The 23,234-nt window shown below is 52.6% G+C and overlaps 2 protein-coding genes across 2 annotated transcripts; one reads left to right on the forward strand and one right to left on the reverse strand.

Moving 5' to 3' along the window:
- Positions 1–4,093: 4,093 nt before the first annotated feature.
- Positions 4,094–5,072, reverse strand: MIND_01333000 (uncharacterized protein; the record flags this gene model as incomplete). Its single annotated transcript, XM_037369778.1, has 2 exons — positions 4,094–4,965; positions 5,015–5,072. The coding sequence occupies 2 exons, from the start codon at positions 5,070–5,072 to the stop codon at positions 4,094–4,096; spliced, it is 930 nt and encodes a 309-aa protein (XP_037213774.1).
- A 2,008-nt stretch (positions 5,073–7,080) lies between these two features.
- Positions 7,081–7,628, forward strand: MIND_01333100 (uncharacterized protein; the record flags this gene model as incomplete). Its single annotated transcript, XM_037369779.1, has 2 exons — positions 7,081–7,207; positions 7,258–7,628. The coding sequence occupies exons 1-2, from the start codon at positions 7,144–7,146 to the stop codon at positions 7,626–7,628; spliced, it is 435 nt and encodes a 144-aa protein (XP_037213775.1). The 5' UTR covers positions 7,081–7,143.
- Between the last annotated feature and the right edge of the window lie 15,606 nt (positions 7,629–23,234).

Below are 23,234 nucleotides of genomic sequence, written 5' to 3' on the forward strand. Positions count from 1 at the left end.
AGTTCGCGAGACCTAGCACAGTTTGAGAATGACAACAGCCTGAAAAGTGCCTGGGCCCACTGATTTGAAGGTGAAACCCCGACGATGAAGCATCCGACTGATGGTAGACTCGTCCAAATCGATCCCCATACCCTCCCACAGTCCATCGCGCAGCTCTGAAAGCATCGAGTCGGGTTTGTGGTCGATAAGGCATTCCAAATACTGTATTCAAGTCAGTGTGCTGTGAGCGGTGTCGGAAACAGACTCACAAACTCGTCCAAGCTGGTTGCTGCTCGTGGCCGCCCAACTTGGGCTTTGGGAGGTGGTATAACATCCCCATATCTTCTCTCGTTCTCCAAAGCGCGCCGCACTGTCCGAGTACCCATACCAGCAAGAGTGGCCACATGGGGGTTGCGAGGAACGGTCCGTTTGAGAACTGGTAGGACGCGCTTGCGCTCAGGGTGAATGTAGCGATAGTTGGACATGGTGTAGAGCAAAAGTGTGGATTATCGCTGGCATTGTCGTCCACTGCGTCATGCGTGACTAGCCGACTAGTGTGACGAGAAATCGATTTGGCCTACTATTTTGCAATTAGCTGTAAAGTACCAAATATGCTCTTTTCAATAACTAAATAGTTAATATGGTAATCCTATCATATGATAGTAATCAAAATACCTGATCAATCAATGGTCCTTTTGAGACCCTTCCTGCTAGTTCTCAATTCATACTCTTAGCTCAAGCAGCTATGAAGATAGAGGTCCATCAGTTATATATGAATTAGTGATGGGTTAGTGCTAACACATTTATTGAGCTGCCACTATATGTTTCTTAATGAAAGTTGTTTATATAGTCAAAAGACACAACTCCGATTTTGTGATGATGTGTGACATTCTCTGATGATTCCACTGTTGAACCGCAAAAAATTCCTTTTTAGGAGATATGTCATGCCTGTGACCTCCTATGACACAGCACAAGTATACAGAGTTGAAACCAGCTATTGATCATCAATATATATAGTATAACATAGAGATATACAAGAAACCTTGGATGTCATGTCACATACCAGTATCAAATCTTGTTGTTGGGGTAAACCTGTACAAAGGGCAGGACATGGGTTATAGTGGTCAATATAAGATTATTGTTAAGTTACTATACCTTAGTATCTACCAGTCACAAAATGTCACACTGACCTTAATGCACAAAATGACTTAGAGCCTGGGGTCCCAGAGCTATTGCAGTTTTATAGCCCCTTTTATTGCAGCATAGGGCTTTTTATATCATCTCTTCTAATTAGAATGGTCACCCGCATGGGTGGTCCATTCTAATTAGAAGAGATAATTGGGATTAACAGGTGGTATCATATATTGCAGGCATGCTGGTAATGTTCCTTGAGTGAACGATAGGCGCTTTGGACATTGGGTGTCCATACTTCACCAATTGTTGAGGATCCAGGCAGCGGAGACAGGGAAAATATGTCAGACATTGTGGTCGTTGAATCCAAAAAAGCTAATCACTTTCTAACGTATACTCTAGTTATTTGTTACCACACGGAAGCATTATAAAATTTCTTGCTCTTAACGATTATGGAAGCTCTGAACAACTATTCTGAGGGTGAACCCTGGGCTGACCACACAGGCCCTTGGAAGGACTACTATGGCCCTTACAAAATGCCTCCACAGTTTGAGTTTCCTGACGCATCTGTAGTGTTGTGTGTAAGTATTCCGCCATTACTGATAGTCTTCATACTGACTCAAGGCATTTAGGTCAAATTTACAGTCTACTCGGTGCAGGTTGGTCTCTTGAGTGTGCTCTCACCGGTTTGGAAGGCCATTCTGGAGCTCCCAGCAGGCAAATCTATCGCTGATCAGGACCGTGAAGGTAGTGCAGCATACCTGATCTTTCTTGACGGTATCACAACACAAGAGATAGAGGATTTTCTATTCTACATCTATCGACAGTGAGTCTGGGGTTTCTTCTTCATCATGGAAAGGCTTATTGTTTGTCAAGTCTTGGAACTGATCATCCCGATGCTGGTTGCCAGGCAGCTGAGCGCTCTCATATAAACCTTCTCAAGCTTGCATCGCTGTGGCAAATCGACCAAGCTCGCTACTATGTCATCATATATCTGGAGCGAATTGCAGACCTACCGGTTTTTCGCAGGCTGGAGCTTGCTTGCATGTTCACCATCATTGAATGGATCGACCCTATTGTCTGTGAGCTTTTCGCAAACCGCCACCGGCTCCAGGACATCAACCATACATGTGAACTTCGGCTTTTGATTACCGATCGTACACCATCATTGCACATGGCTTGGAGCAGCGCCTCGTAGAGCGTCAAGGTCTTGCCTTATTGGCACCGGAAATGCCGAAGGACCCAAACTGGACTTGTACCACCCATCAGAAATGCCTGTCAGCCTGGCAGCATGTATGGTGGGCCAAGATTGCACCGCAGTTACTCAACCCCGAAAAGCCACTGGGCATTGAAGCCATTCCAAATGCACTCAAGAAGCTGGTAGACTTGGACTTGTCGGCCATTTGCCTCAGCGACATGATTCAAGGGATGGAGTCGGGTAACATCGAGGTCTTCCCCGCAGAAGAGAGAATTATCCAGGGTGTTTTTCGTGAAATCACAGCATGGTTTAATAGTCCAGAAATGACGATGGAGAAGTGGTAGAAGAGAAAAAGCATTCTATACTATGTGAACATAAAACTGTTGAGTGAATTTTAGCCACTGGTGACAGAAAACAAAAGGGACGCACTATGTAGGGGTTTAATCCAAGCGTATGACCCCTAATCCCATGGCAGTCTGACGAATTGCAGTAGTGGGTAGGAGGGAGAGGAGAGGGAGCGCTGCAAAGAGAGTTGGAAGGCTAAGTCGCTGGCAGAAACGCCGCAGAAGATAGCCACAACACCTCGGGGCAACAGTAACACCTGCTCTGTGCTTCTGATTCACCCTAACATGGGTGTCAGCAAGGTGGAAGGTGGAGGATGGGAGGATGGAAAGGACGTGGCGCTTGATTACATCATCTCAGATTTCAATCTTCGAACGTGGCTATTTCGAACTCTCTCACAAAATTGTTGAAGTGTTCAAATTTCGAACGACCATAGGCAAACTCGATCAATTCAACCAAAACTTATGTGCGGGGAATTTATGCTCACTTTGAACAGCATACCGCCCAGCAACTTCAGTGGCTCCCGCAACCGTATGTCACCGAATCATTTCCGGGGAATGGCTTATTCGACAGATTCAAGTTCCGAGTTCGTGCCTACTTCCTGTTGAACGACCGAACAAGAGAACATCCCTTCTATATCCGTATCCGGATCGAATCAAGGATACTCCGGCCTTCCCGCGAAGCAGAGTTCTAAGACGTGGAGATCGGCCCGGGGTACATAATTACTCTTATATTAAGCAGATGTTGTGTGAATGTATGCACATGTTTGGCACTGGCCTTAGCAATTCATTTGCCCCACACTTCTATTTTTGGGATCACTGCTGTTAAAGCCCTGAATTGATAAGAAAAGCTGTAAAATGTGACCAATCCTCATTGGGATATAAAGCTGCATATGACATCATGACCTTGCCCCCAGTAGCATGGACACATCTTATGGGTTACTTACTATGCTAATATCTAATGGTGTACAGCGTACTTTAATTTTCTGACAAATTGCTAAATAAGTACATAAAAATTTACTTCCTTGGGTTGCAATCTATATGAACAATAGTAGGCCAGATAGTTAAGAAGGCCACTGGGCATGCTTCATCTGTGTGCTATTCTGTATTTAGTGGCATTTTTCACAGCTGGGGCGTAGCCCCAGCTCTGTCTAGTACTACATATACATGTCTTGAGTTAAATTCATGTCACCCAAAATAAGTGATATACTTGCAATCATAGATGGGGCTATTATGAGTATGTGAACATTAGACTACTACTATCATAATATATTTGGCACCTGGAGCAAGCGCATCGCTCACAAGCGTCAACCGTCATTGAAAAAACATGCTGTATCAACGCGCGCGCACATTCTTGGAGGTTGGAACCTTCATTGCTAAGACAACAATGTATTGAATGCACTATTAAGCCTCCAATAATACACGCCAAACCAATCCAGCAAGGTTAGCACGCGCTTGCCTTGTCTACGGCATTCGCGACGCGCGCGAGCATCTCCAGGTCCGCATCGGTCAACTGCGCCGCAGCCACCACGTCGCTGACGAGCGCCTCCAGCAAGCGGTCCACCTCTGTTACCTTCACCTTCGCGGGGGCAAAGTTTCCGGTTTTGACAGCGGCAGCAGCGTCGGTGGCGGCCTCGACCAGCTGCTCGAACTTGTCGCGCTTCTCGGACGTGCGCCGCACGGGGTCGGGCTGGCCGGTGAAGGTGCCGATCCCACGGATCACGCCGGCCTGCTCGGAGACGGCGCCGAGTGCGCTGCTGAGGCCTTGGACGTCACATGTTGCCTTCGGAGGGTTAAGGGCGGCCTGCGCTGCGGCTGCTGCGTCCTCTGCGGCTTTTTTCGCCTCCGCGGCCAAGAGATCGTCATTGTCGGTTGTTGAGTCATCCTCCCCGACGATTTCCTCATCGCCCAGCGCCGCGGCCGCGTCCTCTGCAGCTTGTTTCGCCTCGGCCGCGAGGTCGTCGGGTTTGGTTATCGAGTCGTCCTCCCCAACGATTTCCTCATCAGGCAACTCCGCGGCCGCCGCAGCTGCCGCGTCCTCTGCGGCTTGTTTCGCCACGGCGAGGACGTCGTCCGGGTCGGGAATCGAGTCGCCCTCCCCAATGATCTCCTCCTCGCCTGTAGTATCAACGGCGTCAACAATGTCGGGCTCAACAAAGTCCTCGGGCTGGACAGCAGCGACGACATCAGGCTCGATGAAGTCCTCTGGTTGTACGGTCGCAGCGACGTTGCCCGGCGCAGCTACCGAAGTGCCAGGCTCGACAAAGTCCTCTGGCTGGACAGCGGCGGTCAGATCCTGCCGCGCGTATATCGGTGCTGAGCAGCATCAGCTTCTGCCACCGTAAAGAGTGGGGGAAACACTCACCGGAGAGTACACTGGAGGCAGCGAGTGCGCAGACAAGGAGAAGCCGTTTGTGTAACATGGTAATTGCAGGGCGGAAAGCGGAGGAATGCAGAAAGAGACGACTGAACAAAGGCAGGAAACGAAGAAAATGGAACGACACCAGGTCAATGCAGAGCGACAGAGGCTGGCCGCTGTCTTATGTACGAGGTCATGCACTCCACAAAGGCGGTGTGGCCACGGCTGCGCCGCGACGATCCTGCGTGATGCACCGCACAAGCCCTTGCCGAGCGGTGGGTGTGTTCCCGTACTACACCGCGAAAGCCAGTCCAGACAAAACAGACTCCATGTCGAGGGTGCATCCATAAGGGCGAAACTTGACGGACACGCGCACAGGAGGCCCTGGTTCAGTCAAATGCTTCTTGAAGCACTTCTCGCGGGCACCTCGGGCGAATGGCCCTGAGAGAAGGCGCCAGAACGAGGCTGGCAAGTGGACAAAGTGGAAGAGAGAGACAAGAGCAGCCACGTCATCTTGCTCAGACTCGCTAATCATTGATTTGATGCCGCACGTGGGTGTCTCACGTCATCGCACCGAAACCCTCCAACTACTTATGCCAAGACTTATGCTTGGCTTCTGCCTGACTCTGTTTCGATTTCGCGTTATCGTCTCTTAAGCTTCCAACCATTATAACGAATGCTAAAATCAATATTTGGGGCTGCCAGTGGGACCAATCGACGCTTGAAGTGATCAATTGATCGCCAGTGGATCTGATTACGATCTGTCTGTCACGCGTTGCTTCCTTTTCTCAAGCAACGACGACCTGCTTTTTTTACTCGAGTGTCTGTGTCTATGGCTCCGACGACCCCTGCGAACGACACACACACATAGGTCATCTATCTTGCACCTACCGCTCATGGCTCAACTTCGGCCGTCTTCGCCCCCGGGAGTGGCAGTGGCAGTGGCAGTAAGTGCATCATCGATGTTTTCATGTTTGCAGGGCTCACTCAATGTTACACAAGTTCGACCCTCTTAGCGTGCTGGGACACCAAATCAACGACCATGTGAATAGCGGAGAAGGTTACTACAGTACATTCCATGACAATGACGAGCATGGTATAGGAGACGAATGGTTGGACTCCGGGCGACTCCCTCGTCAGCCCTCCCAGCGGTAGTAGGGCTGGATCCTGCGGGTAGCCCTGACGCTCTGCCCGGTGTGCCTGCCGCTTGTTCAGCTTTTGCATCGACTCTGGAGGCGTTTCGGCTGCGGAAATGGAAGTCCCGGTCCGTTATTGTGGCTACTGTCCGTTTTGAAGGCGCGCAGGCCGTGTATGCCCTCAACACCGTCGAAGCCCTCCCATAAAATGCTGCGCGCCGTCCCGGAGAGCGACAGGCACTCATCCACGGAGAAGGCGTGGTGTGTCCCGACGAGCCGCCCGTGCAGTTGGCACTGGCGTGCCAGAAAAGCACGACGCCACGTGCGGAATACGCGAGCAGAAGGAGGATCGTAGGGGAAATACGTGTCTGGAATGGTCTACGGGGAGGCCAGAGTGAGTTCATCGCGCAGGTATATCTATTTATGCTATGCGACTCAAATGCCACTGACTACAACACAGTTTTGCCGCCTTGTCCACACAAGTTGGGCAGAGCCGCGCACCTGCCGCTTGTTGGTTTTTGCCCCTTCGAGATGATGTCCCGAAAGCGAGATTCGTTGCCTGACCAGAATTATCACTTATGTTCTGCGGCAGCTGCCAGGTTTCTAGGTACTTACTGTGGACCCAGTGCGTTCCCTCGCTCTTTCAGCTTGCTTCAGTACCACGGGCAGTGCATGACTCCGAAGGCGAAACCTGGTCTGATGGTCATCCACGCTGTGTCATGCCGATCGGAATCGGACCTCAGATAGGGGCCCGGGGAGATTGAAATTTGTCGCGGCTGTGAAGCCACAGCCCGCGGCGCTACACTGGTTGCCGCAGCCCGACACGTTACGGAAGTGCCTAGTGTGTTTCTGGTTGGTTTCTGGAGCCTCTCACAGCACTTGGCGTCCCATATATAAGCCCATGCAATTTGCCAGTGCCCGGTACCTGAAGCTTTGCTTTTCATCTTCTCGCTTCAAGCTCTACTCGTTTTTGTCTCTTTTCACCACCACCCTTTTACCATGTTTATGTTCAAGAAGTCGCTCTTCCTCGTCTGCGCGCTCGTCGCATCGGGTAGTCTCGCCGGTGCGTTTCCTTCGTCGCCTTTCCTGCAACGGATATTAATGTTCGCCCAGCCCCGAGCGCAAACCTCGTCGCAACGCGACAGGGCCCAGGCTGCAACGTGCCAGGCCTCGTCAGCGCCATCCAGGCAGTCTCCGAGCAGGCCGCCGTGATTCGTGCGATCGGCGACGCCGAGCCGGACCCGCTCCGTCGTGACATCCCGAACCGCGCGCGATTCAACCGCATCATCCGTGCTGCACTCGACGCCGCGGACGCCGTGTCGGTCGACCAGTTCGCCGAGGCCAACGCCAAGGCGGTGCAGATCGACAGTCTGCTGAACTCCATATTCAGCACCCTCGGCGACAACGACGTCAGCCCGCAGGACCTTGAGCTCAACGCGCGCGTCGTGCAGTTGACGCGCCAGGCCAGCGCATGCTCTGTTTAGGGGCTATTGGAAGTTGTTATGAATCCTGGATTTAGTACAATCACGTTGTGAATTTGTATGTAATCCCTGTTGAAGTTGTTTTTTTGAGAGCTCACTTTCGGGCGTGCCCGATGGGCGTGGGCCTGCGCCAACGGGCGTGGATGGGCGTGGGCGTGGGTTTTGGCTGACGATCAAAGCCCACGCCCGTCCACCAGGCGTGCCACGCCCATCGGTCGGCTTGGCACGCCCGTTTGTCCCGCTTGGCACGCTGGACAAACGGGCGTGGGCTTCCATGTACAACAAGATGTGATTCGTCTTAGAGCTCTGAAGCATCGTACGGCGCCATCATCAGTGGGCGGCGAGATGCGCCGCGGGCTGGCGGTCCACCGGAGTGACATGGTCCACGACGCCAACCAGCCCCCCGCGAAGTCCGGTGCCCGACCGCGACCGACAGAACCAGCGCCGCAGACGACGATGGCGAGGGTGAGGACACCGGGGAGCGACACGATGCCCTCCGACCTTGAACGCCAGCGCGAACGTGGCGCCGGCGGCCCGGCGCGCCCGGAGAAGGAACGGGCGGGCAGGAGGGCCTCAAGCACTCTCAGCGTGGCTAGCTCGCCGACGAGCGCTGACTCCGAGACAGGCTGAACCTGGCCTCCGTGGCCTGATTCACACTTGGCAACGTCCACTACAGGCAAGAGTGAGTTTCGCCAAGATGTCTTGGCACCGTGGCTGACGACGATCAGCACATTTTGATGTGTTCTCATTGGAGCCGTGGTGTCGCGGACAAGTGACCGCCACATAACAGTGATGAAGGCGTCGCGGTCGCCGTCATAGGACTGGGGATAGTCTCCGCGGACGGTCCCACGCCCGCCCACGCCACGCCCACGCCATCACGGGCGTGCACGCCCGTTGGCGCAGGCCCACGCCGTTTGGCCACGCCCGGGCCACCAGAAATTGGCGCTTCGCCCCTGGAAGCGCCAATTTGTCACGCTGGAAGCGCCACACTGTGACATCTGAAGCGCCAAAGTCGTGACACATTTTTTCACACACACATCAATATGAACTGATAGAACAAAAACCAGTGAACAACTTGTGAGATCGGAGTTCTTTTGCCTTAGGGGAATGCTGGAGACAAACATATATATGAGTGCCAGTAATGTGAGGTGTTTTATCAATAATTGGGTAAAAAATCGTCTAATAATCAACCGATACCGAGTGTTTGGAGTTGACTTAGATGTTATTTTCTGTGCAAAGGGCTGAAGATTTCCGTAAAATTTCATCTGGGCTACATGTATTAGTACAGTAGGGATCTTGGGAGCTTATTTATTCCAATCCTAATTTTTTTTGACTTCATGCAATTGTCACGCTGCAGCGCCAAAGTGTGACTTACATGTCACCCTGCAGCGCCAGATTTGTGACATGCAGCGTCAAGTGTGTGACGTGCAGCGCCAATGCGGCGTCACAGCAGCGTCAGTACGACGGAACAGCAGCGCCAGCATGACATGACTGAAGCGCTAGTATCAGATGTTGCTGCGCCAATATTCCATGGCGCAGCGCCAACATTCCGGCAGTGCATCACTGTGCATGGCGCTAACTTCAAGTTGGCTCTACTGGAAAACCTGAATGCTGCAATTGATCAATGACAGTAAATACTATTGTGGAATTTTCGGTAGTTACATGGAGTTCTAACTCTGAATTTCATGTGGGGAGCCTGCGAACTTCGAAGCAACGTTGACAGGTTGGGTGCCTGCCCAATCCCACCAGCAGTATGATGCCTATTACCAGTCGATTGTTGCGGACGACGATGGCGCCACCGGAGGCCTGCTGGCCGCTAAACGCGGAACGCCGACAGCTCACGCTATCGCGTCCTCGGATCTGGTGGACCCGAATGCTGCGCTGGCCCGGGTCCAGTCCCTGCAGAGTCCAGACTGCCCGGATCCCCATCCCACCTCCATGCCTGCCGACGTACGCTCAGAGCGTTATCGAGAGCACCGGCAGCCGGACGGCGGCGATGTAGAATGGCGCCGATGTTCACGCGACGCACATTTAGGAGGAATCCTGTGTCCCTTCCTGTGAGCCTGTTTCTTCGGATACTCGCCAGAGAGCGGAGGCGATCTGACGAAGGGATGCGCTGTCACGCGCGTTTGGCGGGGGCTGCTGTGCAGGGATGTATGGAGGTCGGGCTGGAATGTGAGACAGAAAGCAAAGACGTCGGAGAGTGGCGAAGGTCATGGGCATGGGGAAGAAAGACGAGGCGCGGTCAAACGCGCTGCTTGAAAGATTAATGGTCCTGGTCCAAGCGCAGGTCAGCACCCGCTACTAGTAAGGCTCACAAGAGGGAGATATACCGCAGTATGCGCGTCCGCATTGTCATCAGCGCCATCGGCGGCAAGAAGGGCCCCGCATCGCTGCCATCGTCCTCTGCATCAGCCAACCCCGGGTCGAACCCAGCGCCATAGCCCGCCCGCGGCAGCGGGCTGCACGGAAGCGCCGGCGAGCCGCACATGGAACTGTAGCTCAGCCAGCGCGCGTGCCGGCGTATTGACGACGAGCGGGACGAGTGCCCGCTGTGCCGGCTAGGGCTTGGTTTATATAGGGGTGTTTGTAAACCGGTTTATAAACACCCCTGTTTTATATGTTTATAAACAGCCTGGCTGGAAACCCCTTGTTTTATGGTTTTGTCAGGGGAACCCCCGCTTCGGCCTCCTTCGGACCCTCCGAACGCATCCGAGGCGCATCCGACCGGCGCCCCCTCGGACGCTCCGACCCACCCCGACCATCGTCCACGGCCTCCTTCGCCCGCACAATCACCGATCCGTCAAGACCCTCCCAACGATCACCTTGGGACAGAGCCTGCGACGCCGCTCAGGCCTTCTGCGCTACGTCGGCAGTTACGGACGACCAGTATATAGTTGGCACCCTAGCAGGCGGACCCTTAGAGTTTCTTCTCTTTGGATCCTCCCCTGCTAGGTCGGTCCCTCCGTGTATTTCCCGTAGCTTTTATTCACGCTTTGGATCCTCCCCTGCTAGGCTTTCGTCGGAGTCTCCAGGGTTGCCCTTACAGCAGAAGAAACTCTCTACGGGATTAACCGGTCAAGATTGCCAGGTTTGGTGCTGACTCAGGCTCGGAGTACGAGTCCGTACCCCCCTCGTCACCGCCCCTGCCACTTGACCCCTCCTCCTCTGCTCTTGTCGTCTTTACGCCCGCTATGTCTACCGGAGCTGCTCCGGACGCTGACGCGCATGGACGCACTTGAGGCGAAACTAGACAACCTCACCAATCTCCTCACCCACCTTGCTTCCCAGGCTTCCGCTGCCGCACCACCTCCGGCAGCTCCCGAACCGCCGCCGGCATCTCCGAATGCCCCCGACGCGGATGCGTTATTTGGTGACATTACTGTCGCCTCAAAACTGGTCTTACGACCAAACCCCCCGTTTGCGTTTAACGGAGATCGCAAACGCGGCCGCGCCTTCCTATACGCGGTCAAAACCTACGCTCGGCTTGCCCCGGAGGCCTTCGTAGTTAACGGAGAGCCGAGCGAAGAAAAGGCCGTCCGCTACGCCATGTCCTATATGGCGGAGGGACCTGCTCAGCAATGGGCAGAGCGTCATGGGAGCAAAAACCCCTTCCCCTTCCCTCGGTGGAGCCAGTTCCTCTCCGAGTTTCGCCTTCGGTTCGTCGAGGAGAGAACGAACAGGACCTCGCGCTCGCTAAGTTGGAAAGCGCGGGTTATCACATGGGAACGCGGGATGTCTACGGATATACCGACGACTTCGAGGACTTGATGGACCTCGCTGGCTTCGAAGACGCGTTGGTTAAGGTAACCAAGTACCGCCACGGACTTGACCCCTTGATCAACAACGGCATCACCTCTTCGAACGACCCCCAGACCTCCGTGACTATCTAGGCTGGCGCACTCGGGCTTTCCGACAATATGAAGCCCTGGTGCGAGCGAAGCTCATTAAGGGAACGGCTACCCCGCGGACCGCCGGGAGCTCCCGCGGCGCCTTCCCCATCACTCGTTCGGCAACTCCGTTCCCCATCCGCCCGGTGGCCGCACCTGCGCCACCCGCGGCCCGCGCCCCGTCCCGGTACCTCCGGCTCCCGTCCCTATGGAGTTGGATCGTACTAGGGCTCGGGGGCCCCTCGTCGAGCCTGCTTCAGATGCGGCGACCCCAATCACCTGGCTCGGGACTGTCTGCTCCCCGCCGATGTTCGCCATATGGACATCCTCGACGAGGTGATCCAGCAACTTGGCGATGAGATGCTAGGAGAGCTACTTGCGCGGTTGTCCGACACCGCGGCCTTAGCAGAAGCGCATTCGGAGGCTCCGGCAGAGGATTTTGTCCCCGCGACGAGTGACTGGTGTGCCCTCGTTCGCGTCCATAAATCGTTTCACTTGTTTGTATGATGAATCAACTCCCTTGCCTTACAACGAGCCTGAAACGAAAGACGCACCCCCTGCCCCCTCCGAAGCCCCCGTTCGGATACGCCGACTTGCCTGGGAGAAAAAGCTACCTGGCAGTTATACCATCTCTGCCGCTCCTGGCGTTAACTCGCTGCACCTCCCCCTTGAACTTGAGTCCACCGCGAACGCGCTCAAGCTCTCCCTCTCGGGTCTGGTCGACTGCGGAGCCACCCGGACTTTATCGACACAGAATACGTCAACCGAAACAACGTGCCAGTCCGAAATCTCTCAGTACCCATACCGGTCTACAATGTCGACGGCACCCCCAATGATGCTGGGTCTATTCGCCAAATCGCGGACCTGGTCCTACGATACAACGGACACTCCGAACGCGTTCAGCTGGCTGTAACCCACCTTGGGAAACAGGACTTGATACTCGGGTACTCCTGGCTCAAAAGCATAACCCCGAGATCAACTGGGAAACAAAGGAGGTGAAAATGAGCCGCTGCCCCCGAAGCTGCTCCACCTGCCGCGACGAGGAACGGACCGAGCGCTGAGGTTCGCCGCCTCCGACTCCTTAAATCGCGCTTACTTGCGGGCGCCTTCCCCACCGTTTGCGCTATCGATATCGCTGGCCCAGACGATGCCGACGACGAACTCGGAGCTCCTTCGGACCCTCCGGAGCGCTCACCAGACCTTGACGACGACGAGCATCTTGAAGACGGCGACCGCATCTTCTACACCTCCTTTCGCCCAATCGAGGAGATTCGCTGGGAGCACCGTGTCCCAACGCCTTGCAGAGGCCTTCGCCCGTAACTCGGCCCCCCCGCCTTCGGAGATTCCGGACTGGGCCAAGGAGTTCCAAGACGTCTTTGACAAGGAGTCCTTCGACACGTTACCAGAGCGGAGGGCTTGGGACCACGCTATCGAACTCGTCCCCGACGCGAAGCCCGCTAATTGCAAGGTGTATCCGATCTCCCCCCTTGAACAGGCGAACTTGACGAGTTCATCGAGGAGGGACTTGCCACAGGCCGTATCCGCCCTTCGAAATCTCCGATGGCTTCCCCCGTCTTCTTCGTTAAGAAAAAGGACGGAGGACTTCGGTTTGTCCAGGACTACCGCGCCCTCAACGCAATGACGATTAAGAACCGGTACCCCCTCCCGTTGATTAATGACCTTATCAACAGGCTTAAGGGCGCCCGTTACTTCACCAAACTCGACGTTCGCTGGGGCTTTAATAACGTCCGGATTAAAGAAGGAGACGAGTGGAAGGCGGCCTTTCGGACCAACCGAGGGTTGTTCGAACCTTTGGTGATGTATTTTGGCCTGACGAACTCCCCCGCGACTTTCCAAACGATGATGAATGACATTTTCCAGGATCTCATTCTCTCAGGAGAGCGTCATGATCTACCTCGACGATATCCTTATCGCGCATTCGGACCTCCGTAAGCACCGCGAGATCGTCCGCGAAGTCCTTCGGCGACTCCGAATGCACAAGCTGTACCTTCGCAAGGAGAAGTGCGACTTCGAGAAATCGTCAATCGAGTACCTGGGGGTTATCATCTCTCACAACCACGTCGAAATGGATCCCGTTAAGGTTGCCGGAGTCTCCGCATGGCCTCCGCCCGAGAACAAGAAGGACGTCCAGCAGTTCCTGGGGTTTGCTAATTTCTACCGCAGGTTCATTCGGGATTTCTCGGCCCTAGCGCAACCCCTCTTCGCTCACCAAGAAAGACCAGAAATGGACCTGGGGAGACGCCGAAGCCGCCGCCTTTCAAGCTATCAAAGACGCGGTCGTCTCAGAGCCCGTCTTAGCGATCCCCGGACGACTCCCGGCCTTTCCGACTTGAAGCAGACAGCTCAGATTATGCGACGGGGGCGGTTCTTTCACAACAATCCGCCCCGGACGGGAAGTGGCACCCTGTAGCGTTCTATTCCAAAAGCTTAAATGATGTCCAGCGCAACTACGAGATTCACGACAAGGAGATGCTCGCGATCATCCGCGCACTCGAGGAGTATCGGCATTTCCTCGAGGGCGCGCGCATCCGGTCGAGATCTGGACTGACCATAAGAATTTGGAGTATTTCCGAAAGGCACAGCACCTTAACCGTCGGCAAGCCCGATGGTCGTTGTACCTTTCCAGGTTTGACTTTACGCTGCACCACGTCCCAGGTCGCCAGATGGGCCGTCCCGATGCTCTCTCTCGCCGGCCCGACCACGGTATCTCCGACGACAACTCGGATGTCACCCTCTTACGCCCCGAACTGTTCCACGTTCGCGCTTGAGGCCGTCACCGTCTCTGGGCCTGGCTCCGAACTTGTCCGCGACATCAAGGAAGCGCTATCCGGTGAGCCTGACCTAGAGGAGCCCGTCGCGCTTGCGGCCCGGCAACTCTTGAAGGTCCGAGGTCAAGTTCGGGGCCCCCGCTCATCACGTTCGGACGAGTGGGCCGTCTCCGGCGACCTCCTGTACTTCCGCGGCAAGGTTGTAGTCCCTAAAGACAAGGACCTAAGGAGGCGCATCATCGAGCTCTGCCACGATACGCGAGTCGCCGGACACGCCGGGCGGTTCAAGACCTTAGAGTTGGTTTCGCGCAACTACTGGTGGCCGCAGATGTCTCGCCATATCGGACGCCTACGTCGCGACCTGCGACTTATGCTGCCGCACGAAGGCCCTCCGAAGGCTTCCGCATGGAGAGCTCCATCCGACCGAAGTCCCGCCCGAACGTTGGCACACTGTCACTGTAGACTTCATTGTCGAGCTGCCCGAGGCCCATGGGTATGACGCGGTTATGGTAGTGGTCGACGCCCTCGGAAAGCGCCCACTTCACTGAGTGCCATACGACAATAGACGCGGTCGGAGCTGCCCGCTTGTACTATCGGAACGTCTGGAGGCACCACGGAACCCCCGAGAAGTACATTTCGGACCGTGGCTCGCAGTTCATCGCTGACTTCACGCGAACTCTGGCGCTTAATTGGCGTCAAACCGGCTACCTCCACGGCTTACCACCCGCAAACCGACGGACAAACCGAGCGCGTTAACCAAGAGCTCGAGCAGTACATCCGGATCTTCACCAACTACCAACAAGACGACTGGGACGAGCTTATCCCTGCCGCTGAGTTCGCCTATAACAACCACGTTCACTCCTCCACTCAACAGGTACCCTTTATGACGGACACTGGCCGGCTTCCCCGAATGGGTTTCGAGCCAGGCGCCCGCTCAGAGTTGGAGTCGGTAAACGAGTTTCGCGATCGGATAGCTAACGGCGTCTCCGAGGCAAAGGCCGCACTCGTTAAAGCCAAAGACGAGTATAAACGGTACTACGATCGGAAACGTTCGGACGCTCCGAAGATTCAAGTTGGTGATAAGGTTTGGTTGGACGCCTCTGACATTAGAACGACTCGGCCCTCCGAGAAGTTCTCCCACAAGCGCCTTGGACCGTTCAAGGTGCTCGCAGAGGTTAGCAAAGGTGCCTACAAGCTAGACCTCCCCCCCGCGTTACTCCAAGCTCCACCCCGTCTTCCCCGTTGTTAAGCTCGAGCCCGCTCAGGACGACCCCTTCGACGGACGACCCGGCTACGACGAACCGCCCCCGAACTAGAGGACGGAGTTCCCGAATGGGAAGTCGAGGAAATCTTGGATGCCAGGATAAGGTATAAGCGTCTTAACTATTTCGTCAGGTGGAAAGGCTACGATGCTTCACACGACTCGTGGGTTCGGTTCGACCGTGTCTTTGCGCCAGACAAGATTGCGGACTTCTATCGGAGATACCCGGGTAAACCACGGCACATCGCCTCAGCAACCTTCGACTCGCTGCCCTTCCAGATATATGCGCCGGGACGCCGCATTCAAAGGGGGGGTGATGTCAGGGGAACCCCCGCTTCGGCCTCCTTCGGACCCTCCGAACGCATCCGAGGCGCATCCGACCGGCGCCCCCTCGGACGCTCCGACCCACCCCGACCATCGTCCACGGCCTCCTTCGCCCGCACAATCACCGATCCGTCAAGACCCTCCCAACGATCACCTTGGGACAGAGCCTGCGACGCCGCTCAGGCCTTCTGCGCTCTACGTCGGCAGTTACGGACGACCAGTATATAGTTGGCACCCTAGCAGGCGGACCCTTAGAGTTTCTTCTCTTTGGATCCTCCCCTGCTAGGTCGGTCCCTCCGTGTATTTCCCGTAGCTTTTATTCACGCTTTGGATCCTCCCCTGCTAGGCTTTTCGTCGGAGTCTCCAGGGTTGCCCTTACAGGTTTTATATTCGTAAGCACCCAAAAAGGAAAGAAGCTAGCAAACCAGACTTACTTTACACCAATATTGCTTGTATATACTGCTAGTAGGTTTGATCATATCTTATAGGTCTATTATAATATATTGTTTCTTATCAAGTAGGATCTCAACCCATTTTCGGCTAATATTGCCATATTGATCATGATTAATCCTAGTAACTATTGGGAGCTTGGGTGTGTGACTATACTATACTAACCATACAGATTAATTATTATCAAGGTTATCATGATTTTTAAGTGTTCTAAAGAATTCATGACAGGGGTTCTAAAATCTGCTGATAAGTAAATTATACATATTATATATAACTAATTCATGTTATGCAAACTTACAAGTGATAGTTGATATAACCTTGCTGTTTCAACCCCTAATGTCTATAAATCTCAAAGTCATGAAGTTAAAACACCAAAATTTGCTGCAAAAAGTTTCCTAAAAACGCAATTTTGATCTCTCCGCTCATATCGGCTCAGTTGGTTTATAAAACCTAAAAACCGGTTTATAAACAGGGTTTCAGAGGCTATTTTTATCAAACCGTTTGATAACCTCCAAAATCTTTACAAACCAAGCCCTAGTGCCGGCCCAACGGCCACTGCGACAACAGCGAGATCGGGTGCATGTCCGGCTCTGATTCCGCCTCATGGTCGTCCTCCCAGCGCAGCGCGGGCCCGTGGGCCGTCTTCGCAGGCGTGATCGTCAGAACAGTGTACGTGTTTCTGCGATGCCGCGGGGTACATCGGCGGGCTCGGCGTGGCACGTGGAGTACTGTCGTTGGCGCGCAGCCTGTGGGATGTCGGGGCTGGACGGCCGACTGGGCAGTACTAGGGATGACACACCCGGTAAATAGATTCGTGCACGCGTCATTGACCTGCCGGTTGAGTTGCGGAAGTCGGACAGTGTGATCCCGTCTGCGCGGAGCCAGCAGTCAGCGCAAAATAGGCTATGGATGTGTTCGCACTGCTGAGAAGCCGCGGGCAGAAGTTTCCCGACTGGATGGTGTACCACCCCCGCCGGTCCACCAGCTGCACAAGCTTGCAACGCAGTACCGGGTCATGACTGTGCATAGCGCCCATTCAGGCCAACGTTGCCTCAACGTTTAGATGCTGTATATATCCCCGAGCCGTAGCCGAACGGTGAACCACGGCGATTCGAACACAGAACAAGAGTGCTCCACGGGGCCCTGTACGTATCGCACTGGTGTTTGTTTGTAGACAGCCTGCGCAAAGTCCCCAGACACAACAGTCGTGGCGGTCAAGCTGCCGCAAGACCATGAGCCGTAACAAGCCGTGAGGAAACTCTCAAAGCGGAGCCTGCGAGTAGAGCCGTCGGAGTCGGCGCCAGCGGAGGCGAGATGGTAGTTGTCCAGTCAAGAATGGTGATTGTCCAGAGACTAGAGTGTCGATGAAGTAGGGAACCAGTTGATGATGGTGGTCCAGAGTCAAAAAAAAATCCACGCGTGACATCAATCTGATGGGTGCGCCAAGATGTCGTAATGCAGCGCCAACCGCGGAGATAATGCGTCGATGCAGCGCCAAAAGAAGCGCTAGAAGCGGTGAATCGCCAATTTATGGTGGCCCGCCACGCCCATGTGCGAAGTCTCGTTTTTGCACAATTTTTTCACAACAATAAGTGAAATTCGCTGTTGTGGTTGTGCCAATTTCAATATAGTATTAACAATTACTGGGGCCCGAGATTCCCCAAGAATCCCCATGCGCCATATGCCAGCTTCCTTGTCATGGGTGCGGTGGTTCGCAGTTGTGCGCAGATACCTGGCGGAGCGAAGGTGCGCGGGAGGTGCGCGGTGGAGCGGCGCGGGGCGGGGCGGGCGAACCCCGCTCGGAAGAGGATCGTGGGATGTGCTTACGTGCAACATATTACGCCGCGTGGGCCATCATCATCATCATCACACGAGATGACTTCAGCGCCGCGTCACTCTTCTGCACCACGCGCACAACGCTCGCGTTTCAAGGACCGTGTCTTTACGCGGCGTGAAGCCGTGCTTGGCGGTACCGAGGGAGTGTGTGCTGGAACCCGAGCAATTTACGAAGCTATTTTCCGCGCTATGAACCCCTGGTGGACAAAACAGTCTTTGGAAGGCTGCCAGCCTACTACTAGTAGTAGCCCTCCCGCGACCCTCGCACGAAGACCCCGTCCGGGCTTCACGGGACGTGTCGCGCCATGGCTGGACTCTGGGCGCTGGGGTGCACGGAATCGACAGACTGGGCCGTCGATCGCCTGTGTACATCGGCGTGTACATGCTTACTCGATTGCGGAGCCGTTCCGCACCGTGCATGTTAAAAGCGCTCTGACCTCCGCAGTACAACTCCCAGCTACCGGTTCTTCAACCACCGCAGGTTCGACGCCAAAGCCTTCTCCCCTTTCTGAGCCGCGAACTGACACCTTTCTGTTTTAGACGATGCAACTCTCCACCGTCTTCGCCACCCTCGCCCTCGCCGCGTCCGCGAACGCGCAAGCTTTCGTTACGTGGTACGCGGGCCCGAACTGCTCTGGCGCGTCGCTCGGCACGCAGTCCACCATCCGGGCGAACCAGTGCATCGCGCCGAACGGCGCCGCGCAAAGCGTTACGTGGTACGGCTTCTACGGCGCCGAGAGCATCCACGGCATTGAGCTCTACGCCAACGGCGGCTGTGGGGGCGCCGTCTCTCTCCGCAGCGCAGCCGCATCCGACTGTCGCACTGCGCCAGCTGGGTGAGTCTTGCTTTTGTTGTGCATGGTAATGGAGATTGATGATGTCCCGATAGACAAACCTGGAGCAGCGCTCGCCTCACGAGCCTTACTCAGGGTTGAACTTGTAAAAAAAACATGTTGAAACTACGTAGTTACTCCAAATACTTGTTGTATTGTTGTTAAGCACCTATTGAAGTTGAAGTTGCTAGTGGTGGGGATGGATGGATGTGTAGGATTAATAGATACGAAGACCCCCGCCATATCAATGATGTCAATTAAATTCGCCCCTCTGAATTGATCAATGATAGTAAAATTCGATGTGGCTCTAACTTTGAATACTTATCCTGTAACAATTTATTCTTTGGTGGCTCAGTAATTCAGTATGTTCTCAATCAGGTCTGAATGAAAGATTATGAAACTTGCCCAAAATAGGAGTATACAAGCTATAAATGCTTGTTACTGAGAAACCACAGCCACCTAGTGGCTGTGGTGGCTCATCACAAACTCTCTGTCACGGATAAGACCCGGCCCGTCTGCTCTGGCGCTGGTGTTGAGCCACCGCGGGCCCGTAACATGCAGCACGTGATGACGGGGAACATGCGCCCCAGTAGGAGGAACGCACACGTGGGAAGCACGTGACCGAGAACAACACGTCAAGCCGTTGCCGAGCCCAACTCAACACCAGGGGACTGGGGAGGAGTGCTAGGAGGTTAGGAGTAGCGCCTGGCATGCAAGGGATGTACGATCGTCCCCTCTCCGGCCAGGAATGGGGGCGAGGAGGAGCAGGAGAGACCAGGGTGTCCAATCACCCCTTTGCGGGCCTGCGGATAAATCCTACCAACTTTGCTTAACGGATCAGTATATGGATACCCAATCCTGTTGATCAGGTTCTGTTAAACAACTGAGTATGGTATATCAGAGGACCACTACAACTATAAGTAGAGCAGCTATGAGAGCTGTTAAACATGTTAACCAGATCTGCCTGTAAGCAACTTAGACCTGTCAAGGACAATTGAACATGCTGAACACAGTGAACATAAGTCATTGTATACTGGAGGACCACTACCAGTACAACTGTTAAACATGTTACCCATATCTGCTTGTACAGTAACAATTGAACATAATGAACAGAAGTCATTGCAGCACACACTCTTCTGTACATTGAGTTACACTAAATAGTTCTAAGTGCTAAATTAAACTCTTGGTCCTCCTTATGTCTTTGCTCTTTGATCCACTCAACTAGATTAAAATCTTCCTGAAGAAGCTGTTTATGTCCTGCAGCTTCAATATATTGAGCAGTATCATTTGCCATTCTGCAGTACATGACAGCCTTTTGTATTGCATAGGCCTTGGCTCCAATGCGGTTGGGATCTATTTCTGTTGAGGCAAGTAAAGTCCAGATCTCATTCATCTTAAAAAAGCTTCTTCTGACACGGAGAAGCTCTGAAATTTTCTGTTCTTTTTGTTCACGCCAGTGTAACATTTCAGCTTCAGCGCGGAACCACTGAACTCGATCACCTATGAGATTTTTTCTAATGAATTTCATCTTCCTATAAAATATGACTGACCCTCTTGTGACCACTCTTCCATTTCATTCTCAGACATCTTTGTCAGCTTTCCTAACTGCCAAATCCAGCCATTTGGACGTTCCTCCTAAAGAGATGATGTTTTTGCAGTATCCTTATTTGATGCTCCACTTTTAATACGGGGACCTATATACAAGGCTTGAACCAGCTCTCTGGACTATTAGTCTATTATATGTCTGACCTATTTGTCTCTTTTGCATTTGTGTGCCAATCTCATGGGAAGATGCAGCTGGTTGTACATCTAAATATATCAGTTCACAAATAGCAGATATTACTGACTAGCTCCAAGTTCATTCATATCTATGTCTTCTATAGGCTCTGGTGCAAGTGCTCTCCACAAAGCACCATCTGTAAGTTTTGAGTCCCCAACCCGACGCTTGTCTATGATAGGCTTCATATACAGATCTGCATTAGTCAATTCTGGAAATTTTGAGGACCCTGTAAGAATAATTTGGGCCAGTCTAGCAGCATTAAGTGAAGCTTTATGATGTTCTCGTTGTTGTAAGCCCTCTCTGATTTGATCCTGTGATCTAGTATTCTGTTTTTGGCCTCGATCATTCTTAGACTTATCAGCCCGAAGAGCATTGATTGCTTTAACATTATTTTGAAGTGCTCTTAGTGCATCAAATGCTTAACCCTCTCTCCACTGAGACTCTTCATGAGCTAAGTCATCAAGTTCAAGCTGCAAACGCTCTCCTGGTGTTAGAAATGCTGATAGAAGAAATAGTTTGACGAAGGAGTTAGCATACTCGATTTGGTGGTTGTTCTTGACATCCACAGTACATAACCTTCACTGAGTGAACACCATTTGTGTCCATCACTGTCATCAAACGTTGACCCATTGGTGAGGTGCATCTGTCACTTTTGTGTCCTAGCTGCAAGACAAAGCCAAGATTTGAAATATCATGCCTGATAAAAAAGCCCCTGTCAGCATTCCAGACTTCAGCCCAGTGAAAGGGATTGTGTTGATGCCACCTGATAAAACAGTTCATGCAAGAGATATGATATCCTATGCAGTCATTGCATTTAACTGTAGCCAATGAGTTAGGTTGGCCACAAGAACAGGATAGCCCAGTGTGCAAGTCTGCTTCTTGTTTAAGCAAAATATTCCCTATTTCTTCAAAATGATCTTCAAAGTCTTGTAGTATTTGTGCTCTCTATAGTTTGAAGAGTGTAAAATAAATTGACAACAAGTTGCAAATTATGACACATACCCGTTTAGGGGGAGGATCAATATCCATCAAGGAACCCTAAGGAGATTGCTCTATACTATCTTGATTATTAAACAACAGGAATGAAGGCAGTAGTGGAAGTTTCATTGATAGCCTCTTGCGTACAGTTGTGAATGTAGAAACATTGGTTGAAGCTTCAGTGACATTAGTAGCACTAAATTGTATTTCTCAATTGTTTGGATTCCTGAATGTTGAGACATTCTCCTCAAGATCTTCAAGATCAAGTGCACATCGTTTGCCAGTCTGTGACATGACGAAGGGCAGAGGCAAGATGTGGTAACTACTCAATTTACCGTGACATGAGTATCACCTGTCAATTCTTTGATTTTATCACATGCCAATCACAGTAGGGTAAATAAGTGTCCGGAAATGAGGAAATGCAGAGTGCGTTTCAAAAGGAAAAGGCATATATGGGTCACGTGCTTTGACAAACCTCGTTTAATGTCGCTCACAATGGTATATTGCAGTACAAGGCTGCCTCGATGTCTGACGGACTGTGCAGATTGCCGGTGCTAACACGAGATTTGTGTTTCTTTCAGCTGCAGAACGTACCCCAAATGAAATTGTGGAGTTTCACAACCGCTACTGAATGCTATGCTGGTCAAGAAACACTGGGCATTGGTGGGTGTGAGATGGCTTTACATGCAGTTTTTCCTTCGATCAGGGAACCACGATTTATTGATTCACTCGTTGGAAGAAACAGGACGAGGAAGTTATGTTCGATACCTTGGAGTTATAGCTGGCGGAGGACCCTACATTGGAAAGATGCTGGAGCTCTGTCGCAACCTCCGGACTCTAGAGCTGGACTTGGACTTGCAGTTGAGCGCGGACGTGGCGGCCCTCTGCTCAGGTTTCGCCTACATAAATTCTATGACTTTAATTCTCCGGGACCATTCACACCCCACCAACTTGGATTACTTTTATCCCTGGTCTCGGTCTGGCGGTAATAATTCCTCCCTCGCTGGGAGAAACAATCAAGAAAGCCCTAGAGTATCATATACCGAATTGGACCAATCTTGCATGTTTCTTTGTCTCTAACCAACTGAAGGCCTTATTCTCTTCAGAAAACAATAACTCTTCCTTACCACGCCCAATGTATCTAGCCTCACTCCTATGGGGTGATTGTCGCTGCCAAAAAACTATCAGTCAGGCCGAGGTTTATGGTGGAAATGAGGGAAGTGGTTAGGTATATGCTGGAAAGCTCGTTCACTAGATATGTGTTGTGAGAATACAAAAAGAACTGATATCTACATGGCTTTGTACGAAACCTCATGCTGTCACATTCTACTTTGTGAATAGAAAACTCAAATAACTTGAAAAAGACTGTCTGTACTTCAACTCTATAAACTTGATTACAAAACCATAAGCCTCTCCTGCAACAACCCTCAAACACGTTTATGTTTTTCGAATAGCTTTTAAAATGTCC

Source organism: Mycena indigotica (assembly GCF_014461135.1).
Source record: "Mycena indigotica strain 171206Taipei chromosome Unknown Mind.scaff0015, whole genome shotgun sequence".
Classification (NCBI taxonomy): domain Eukaryota; kingdom Fungi; phylum Basidiomycota; class Agaricomycetes; order Agaricales; family Mycenaceae; genus Mycena; species Mycena indigotica.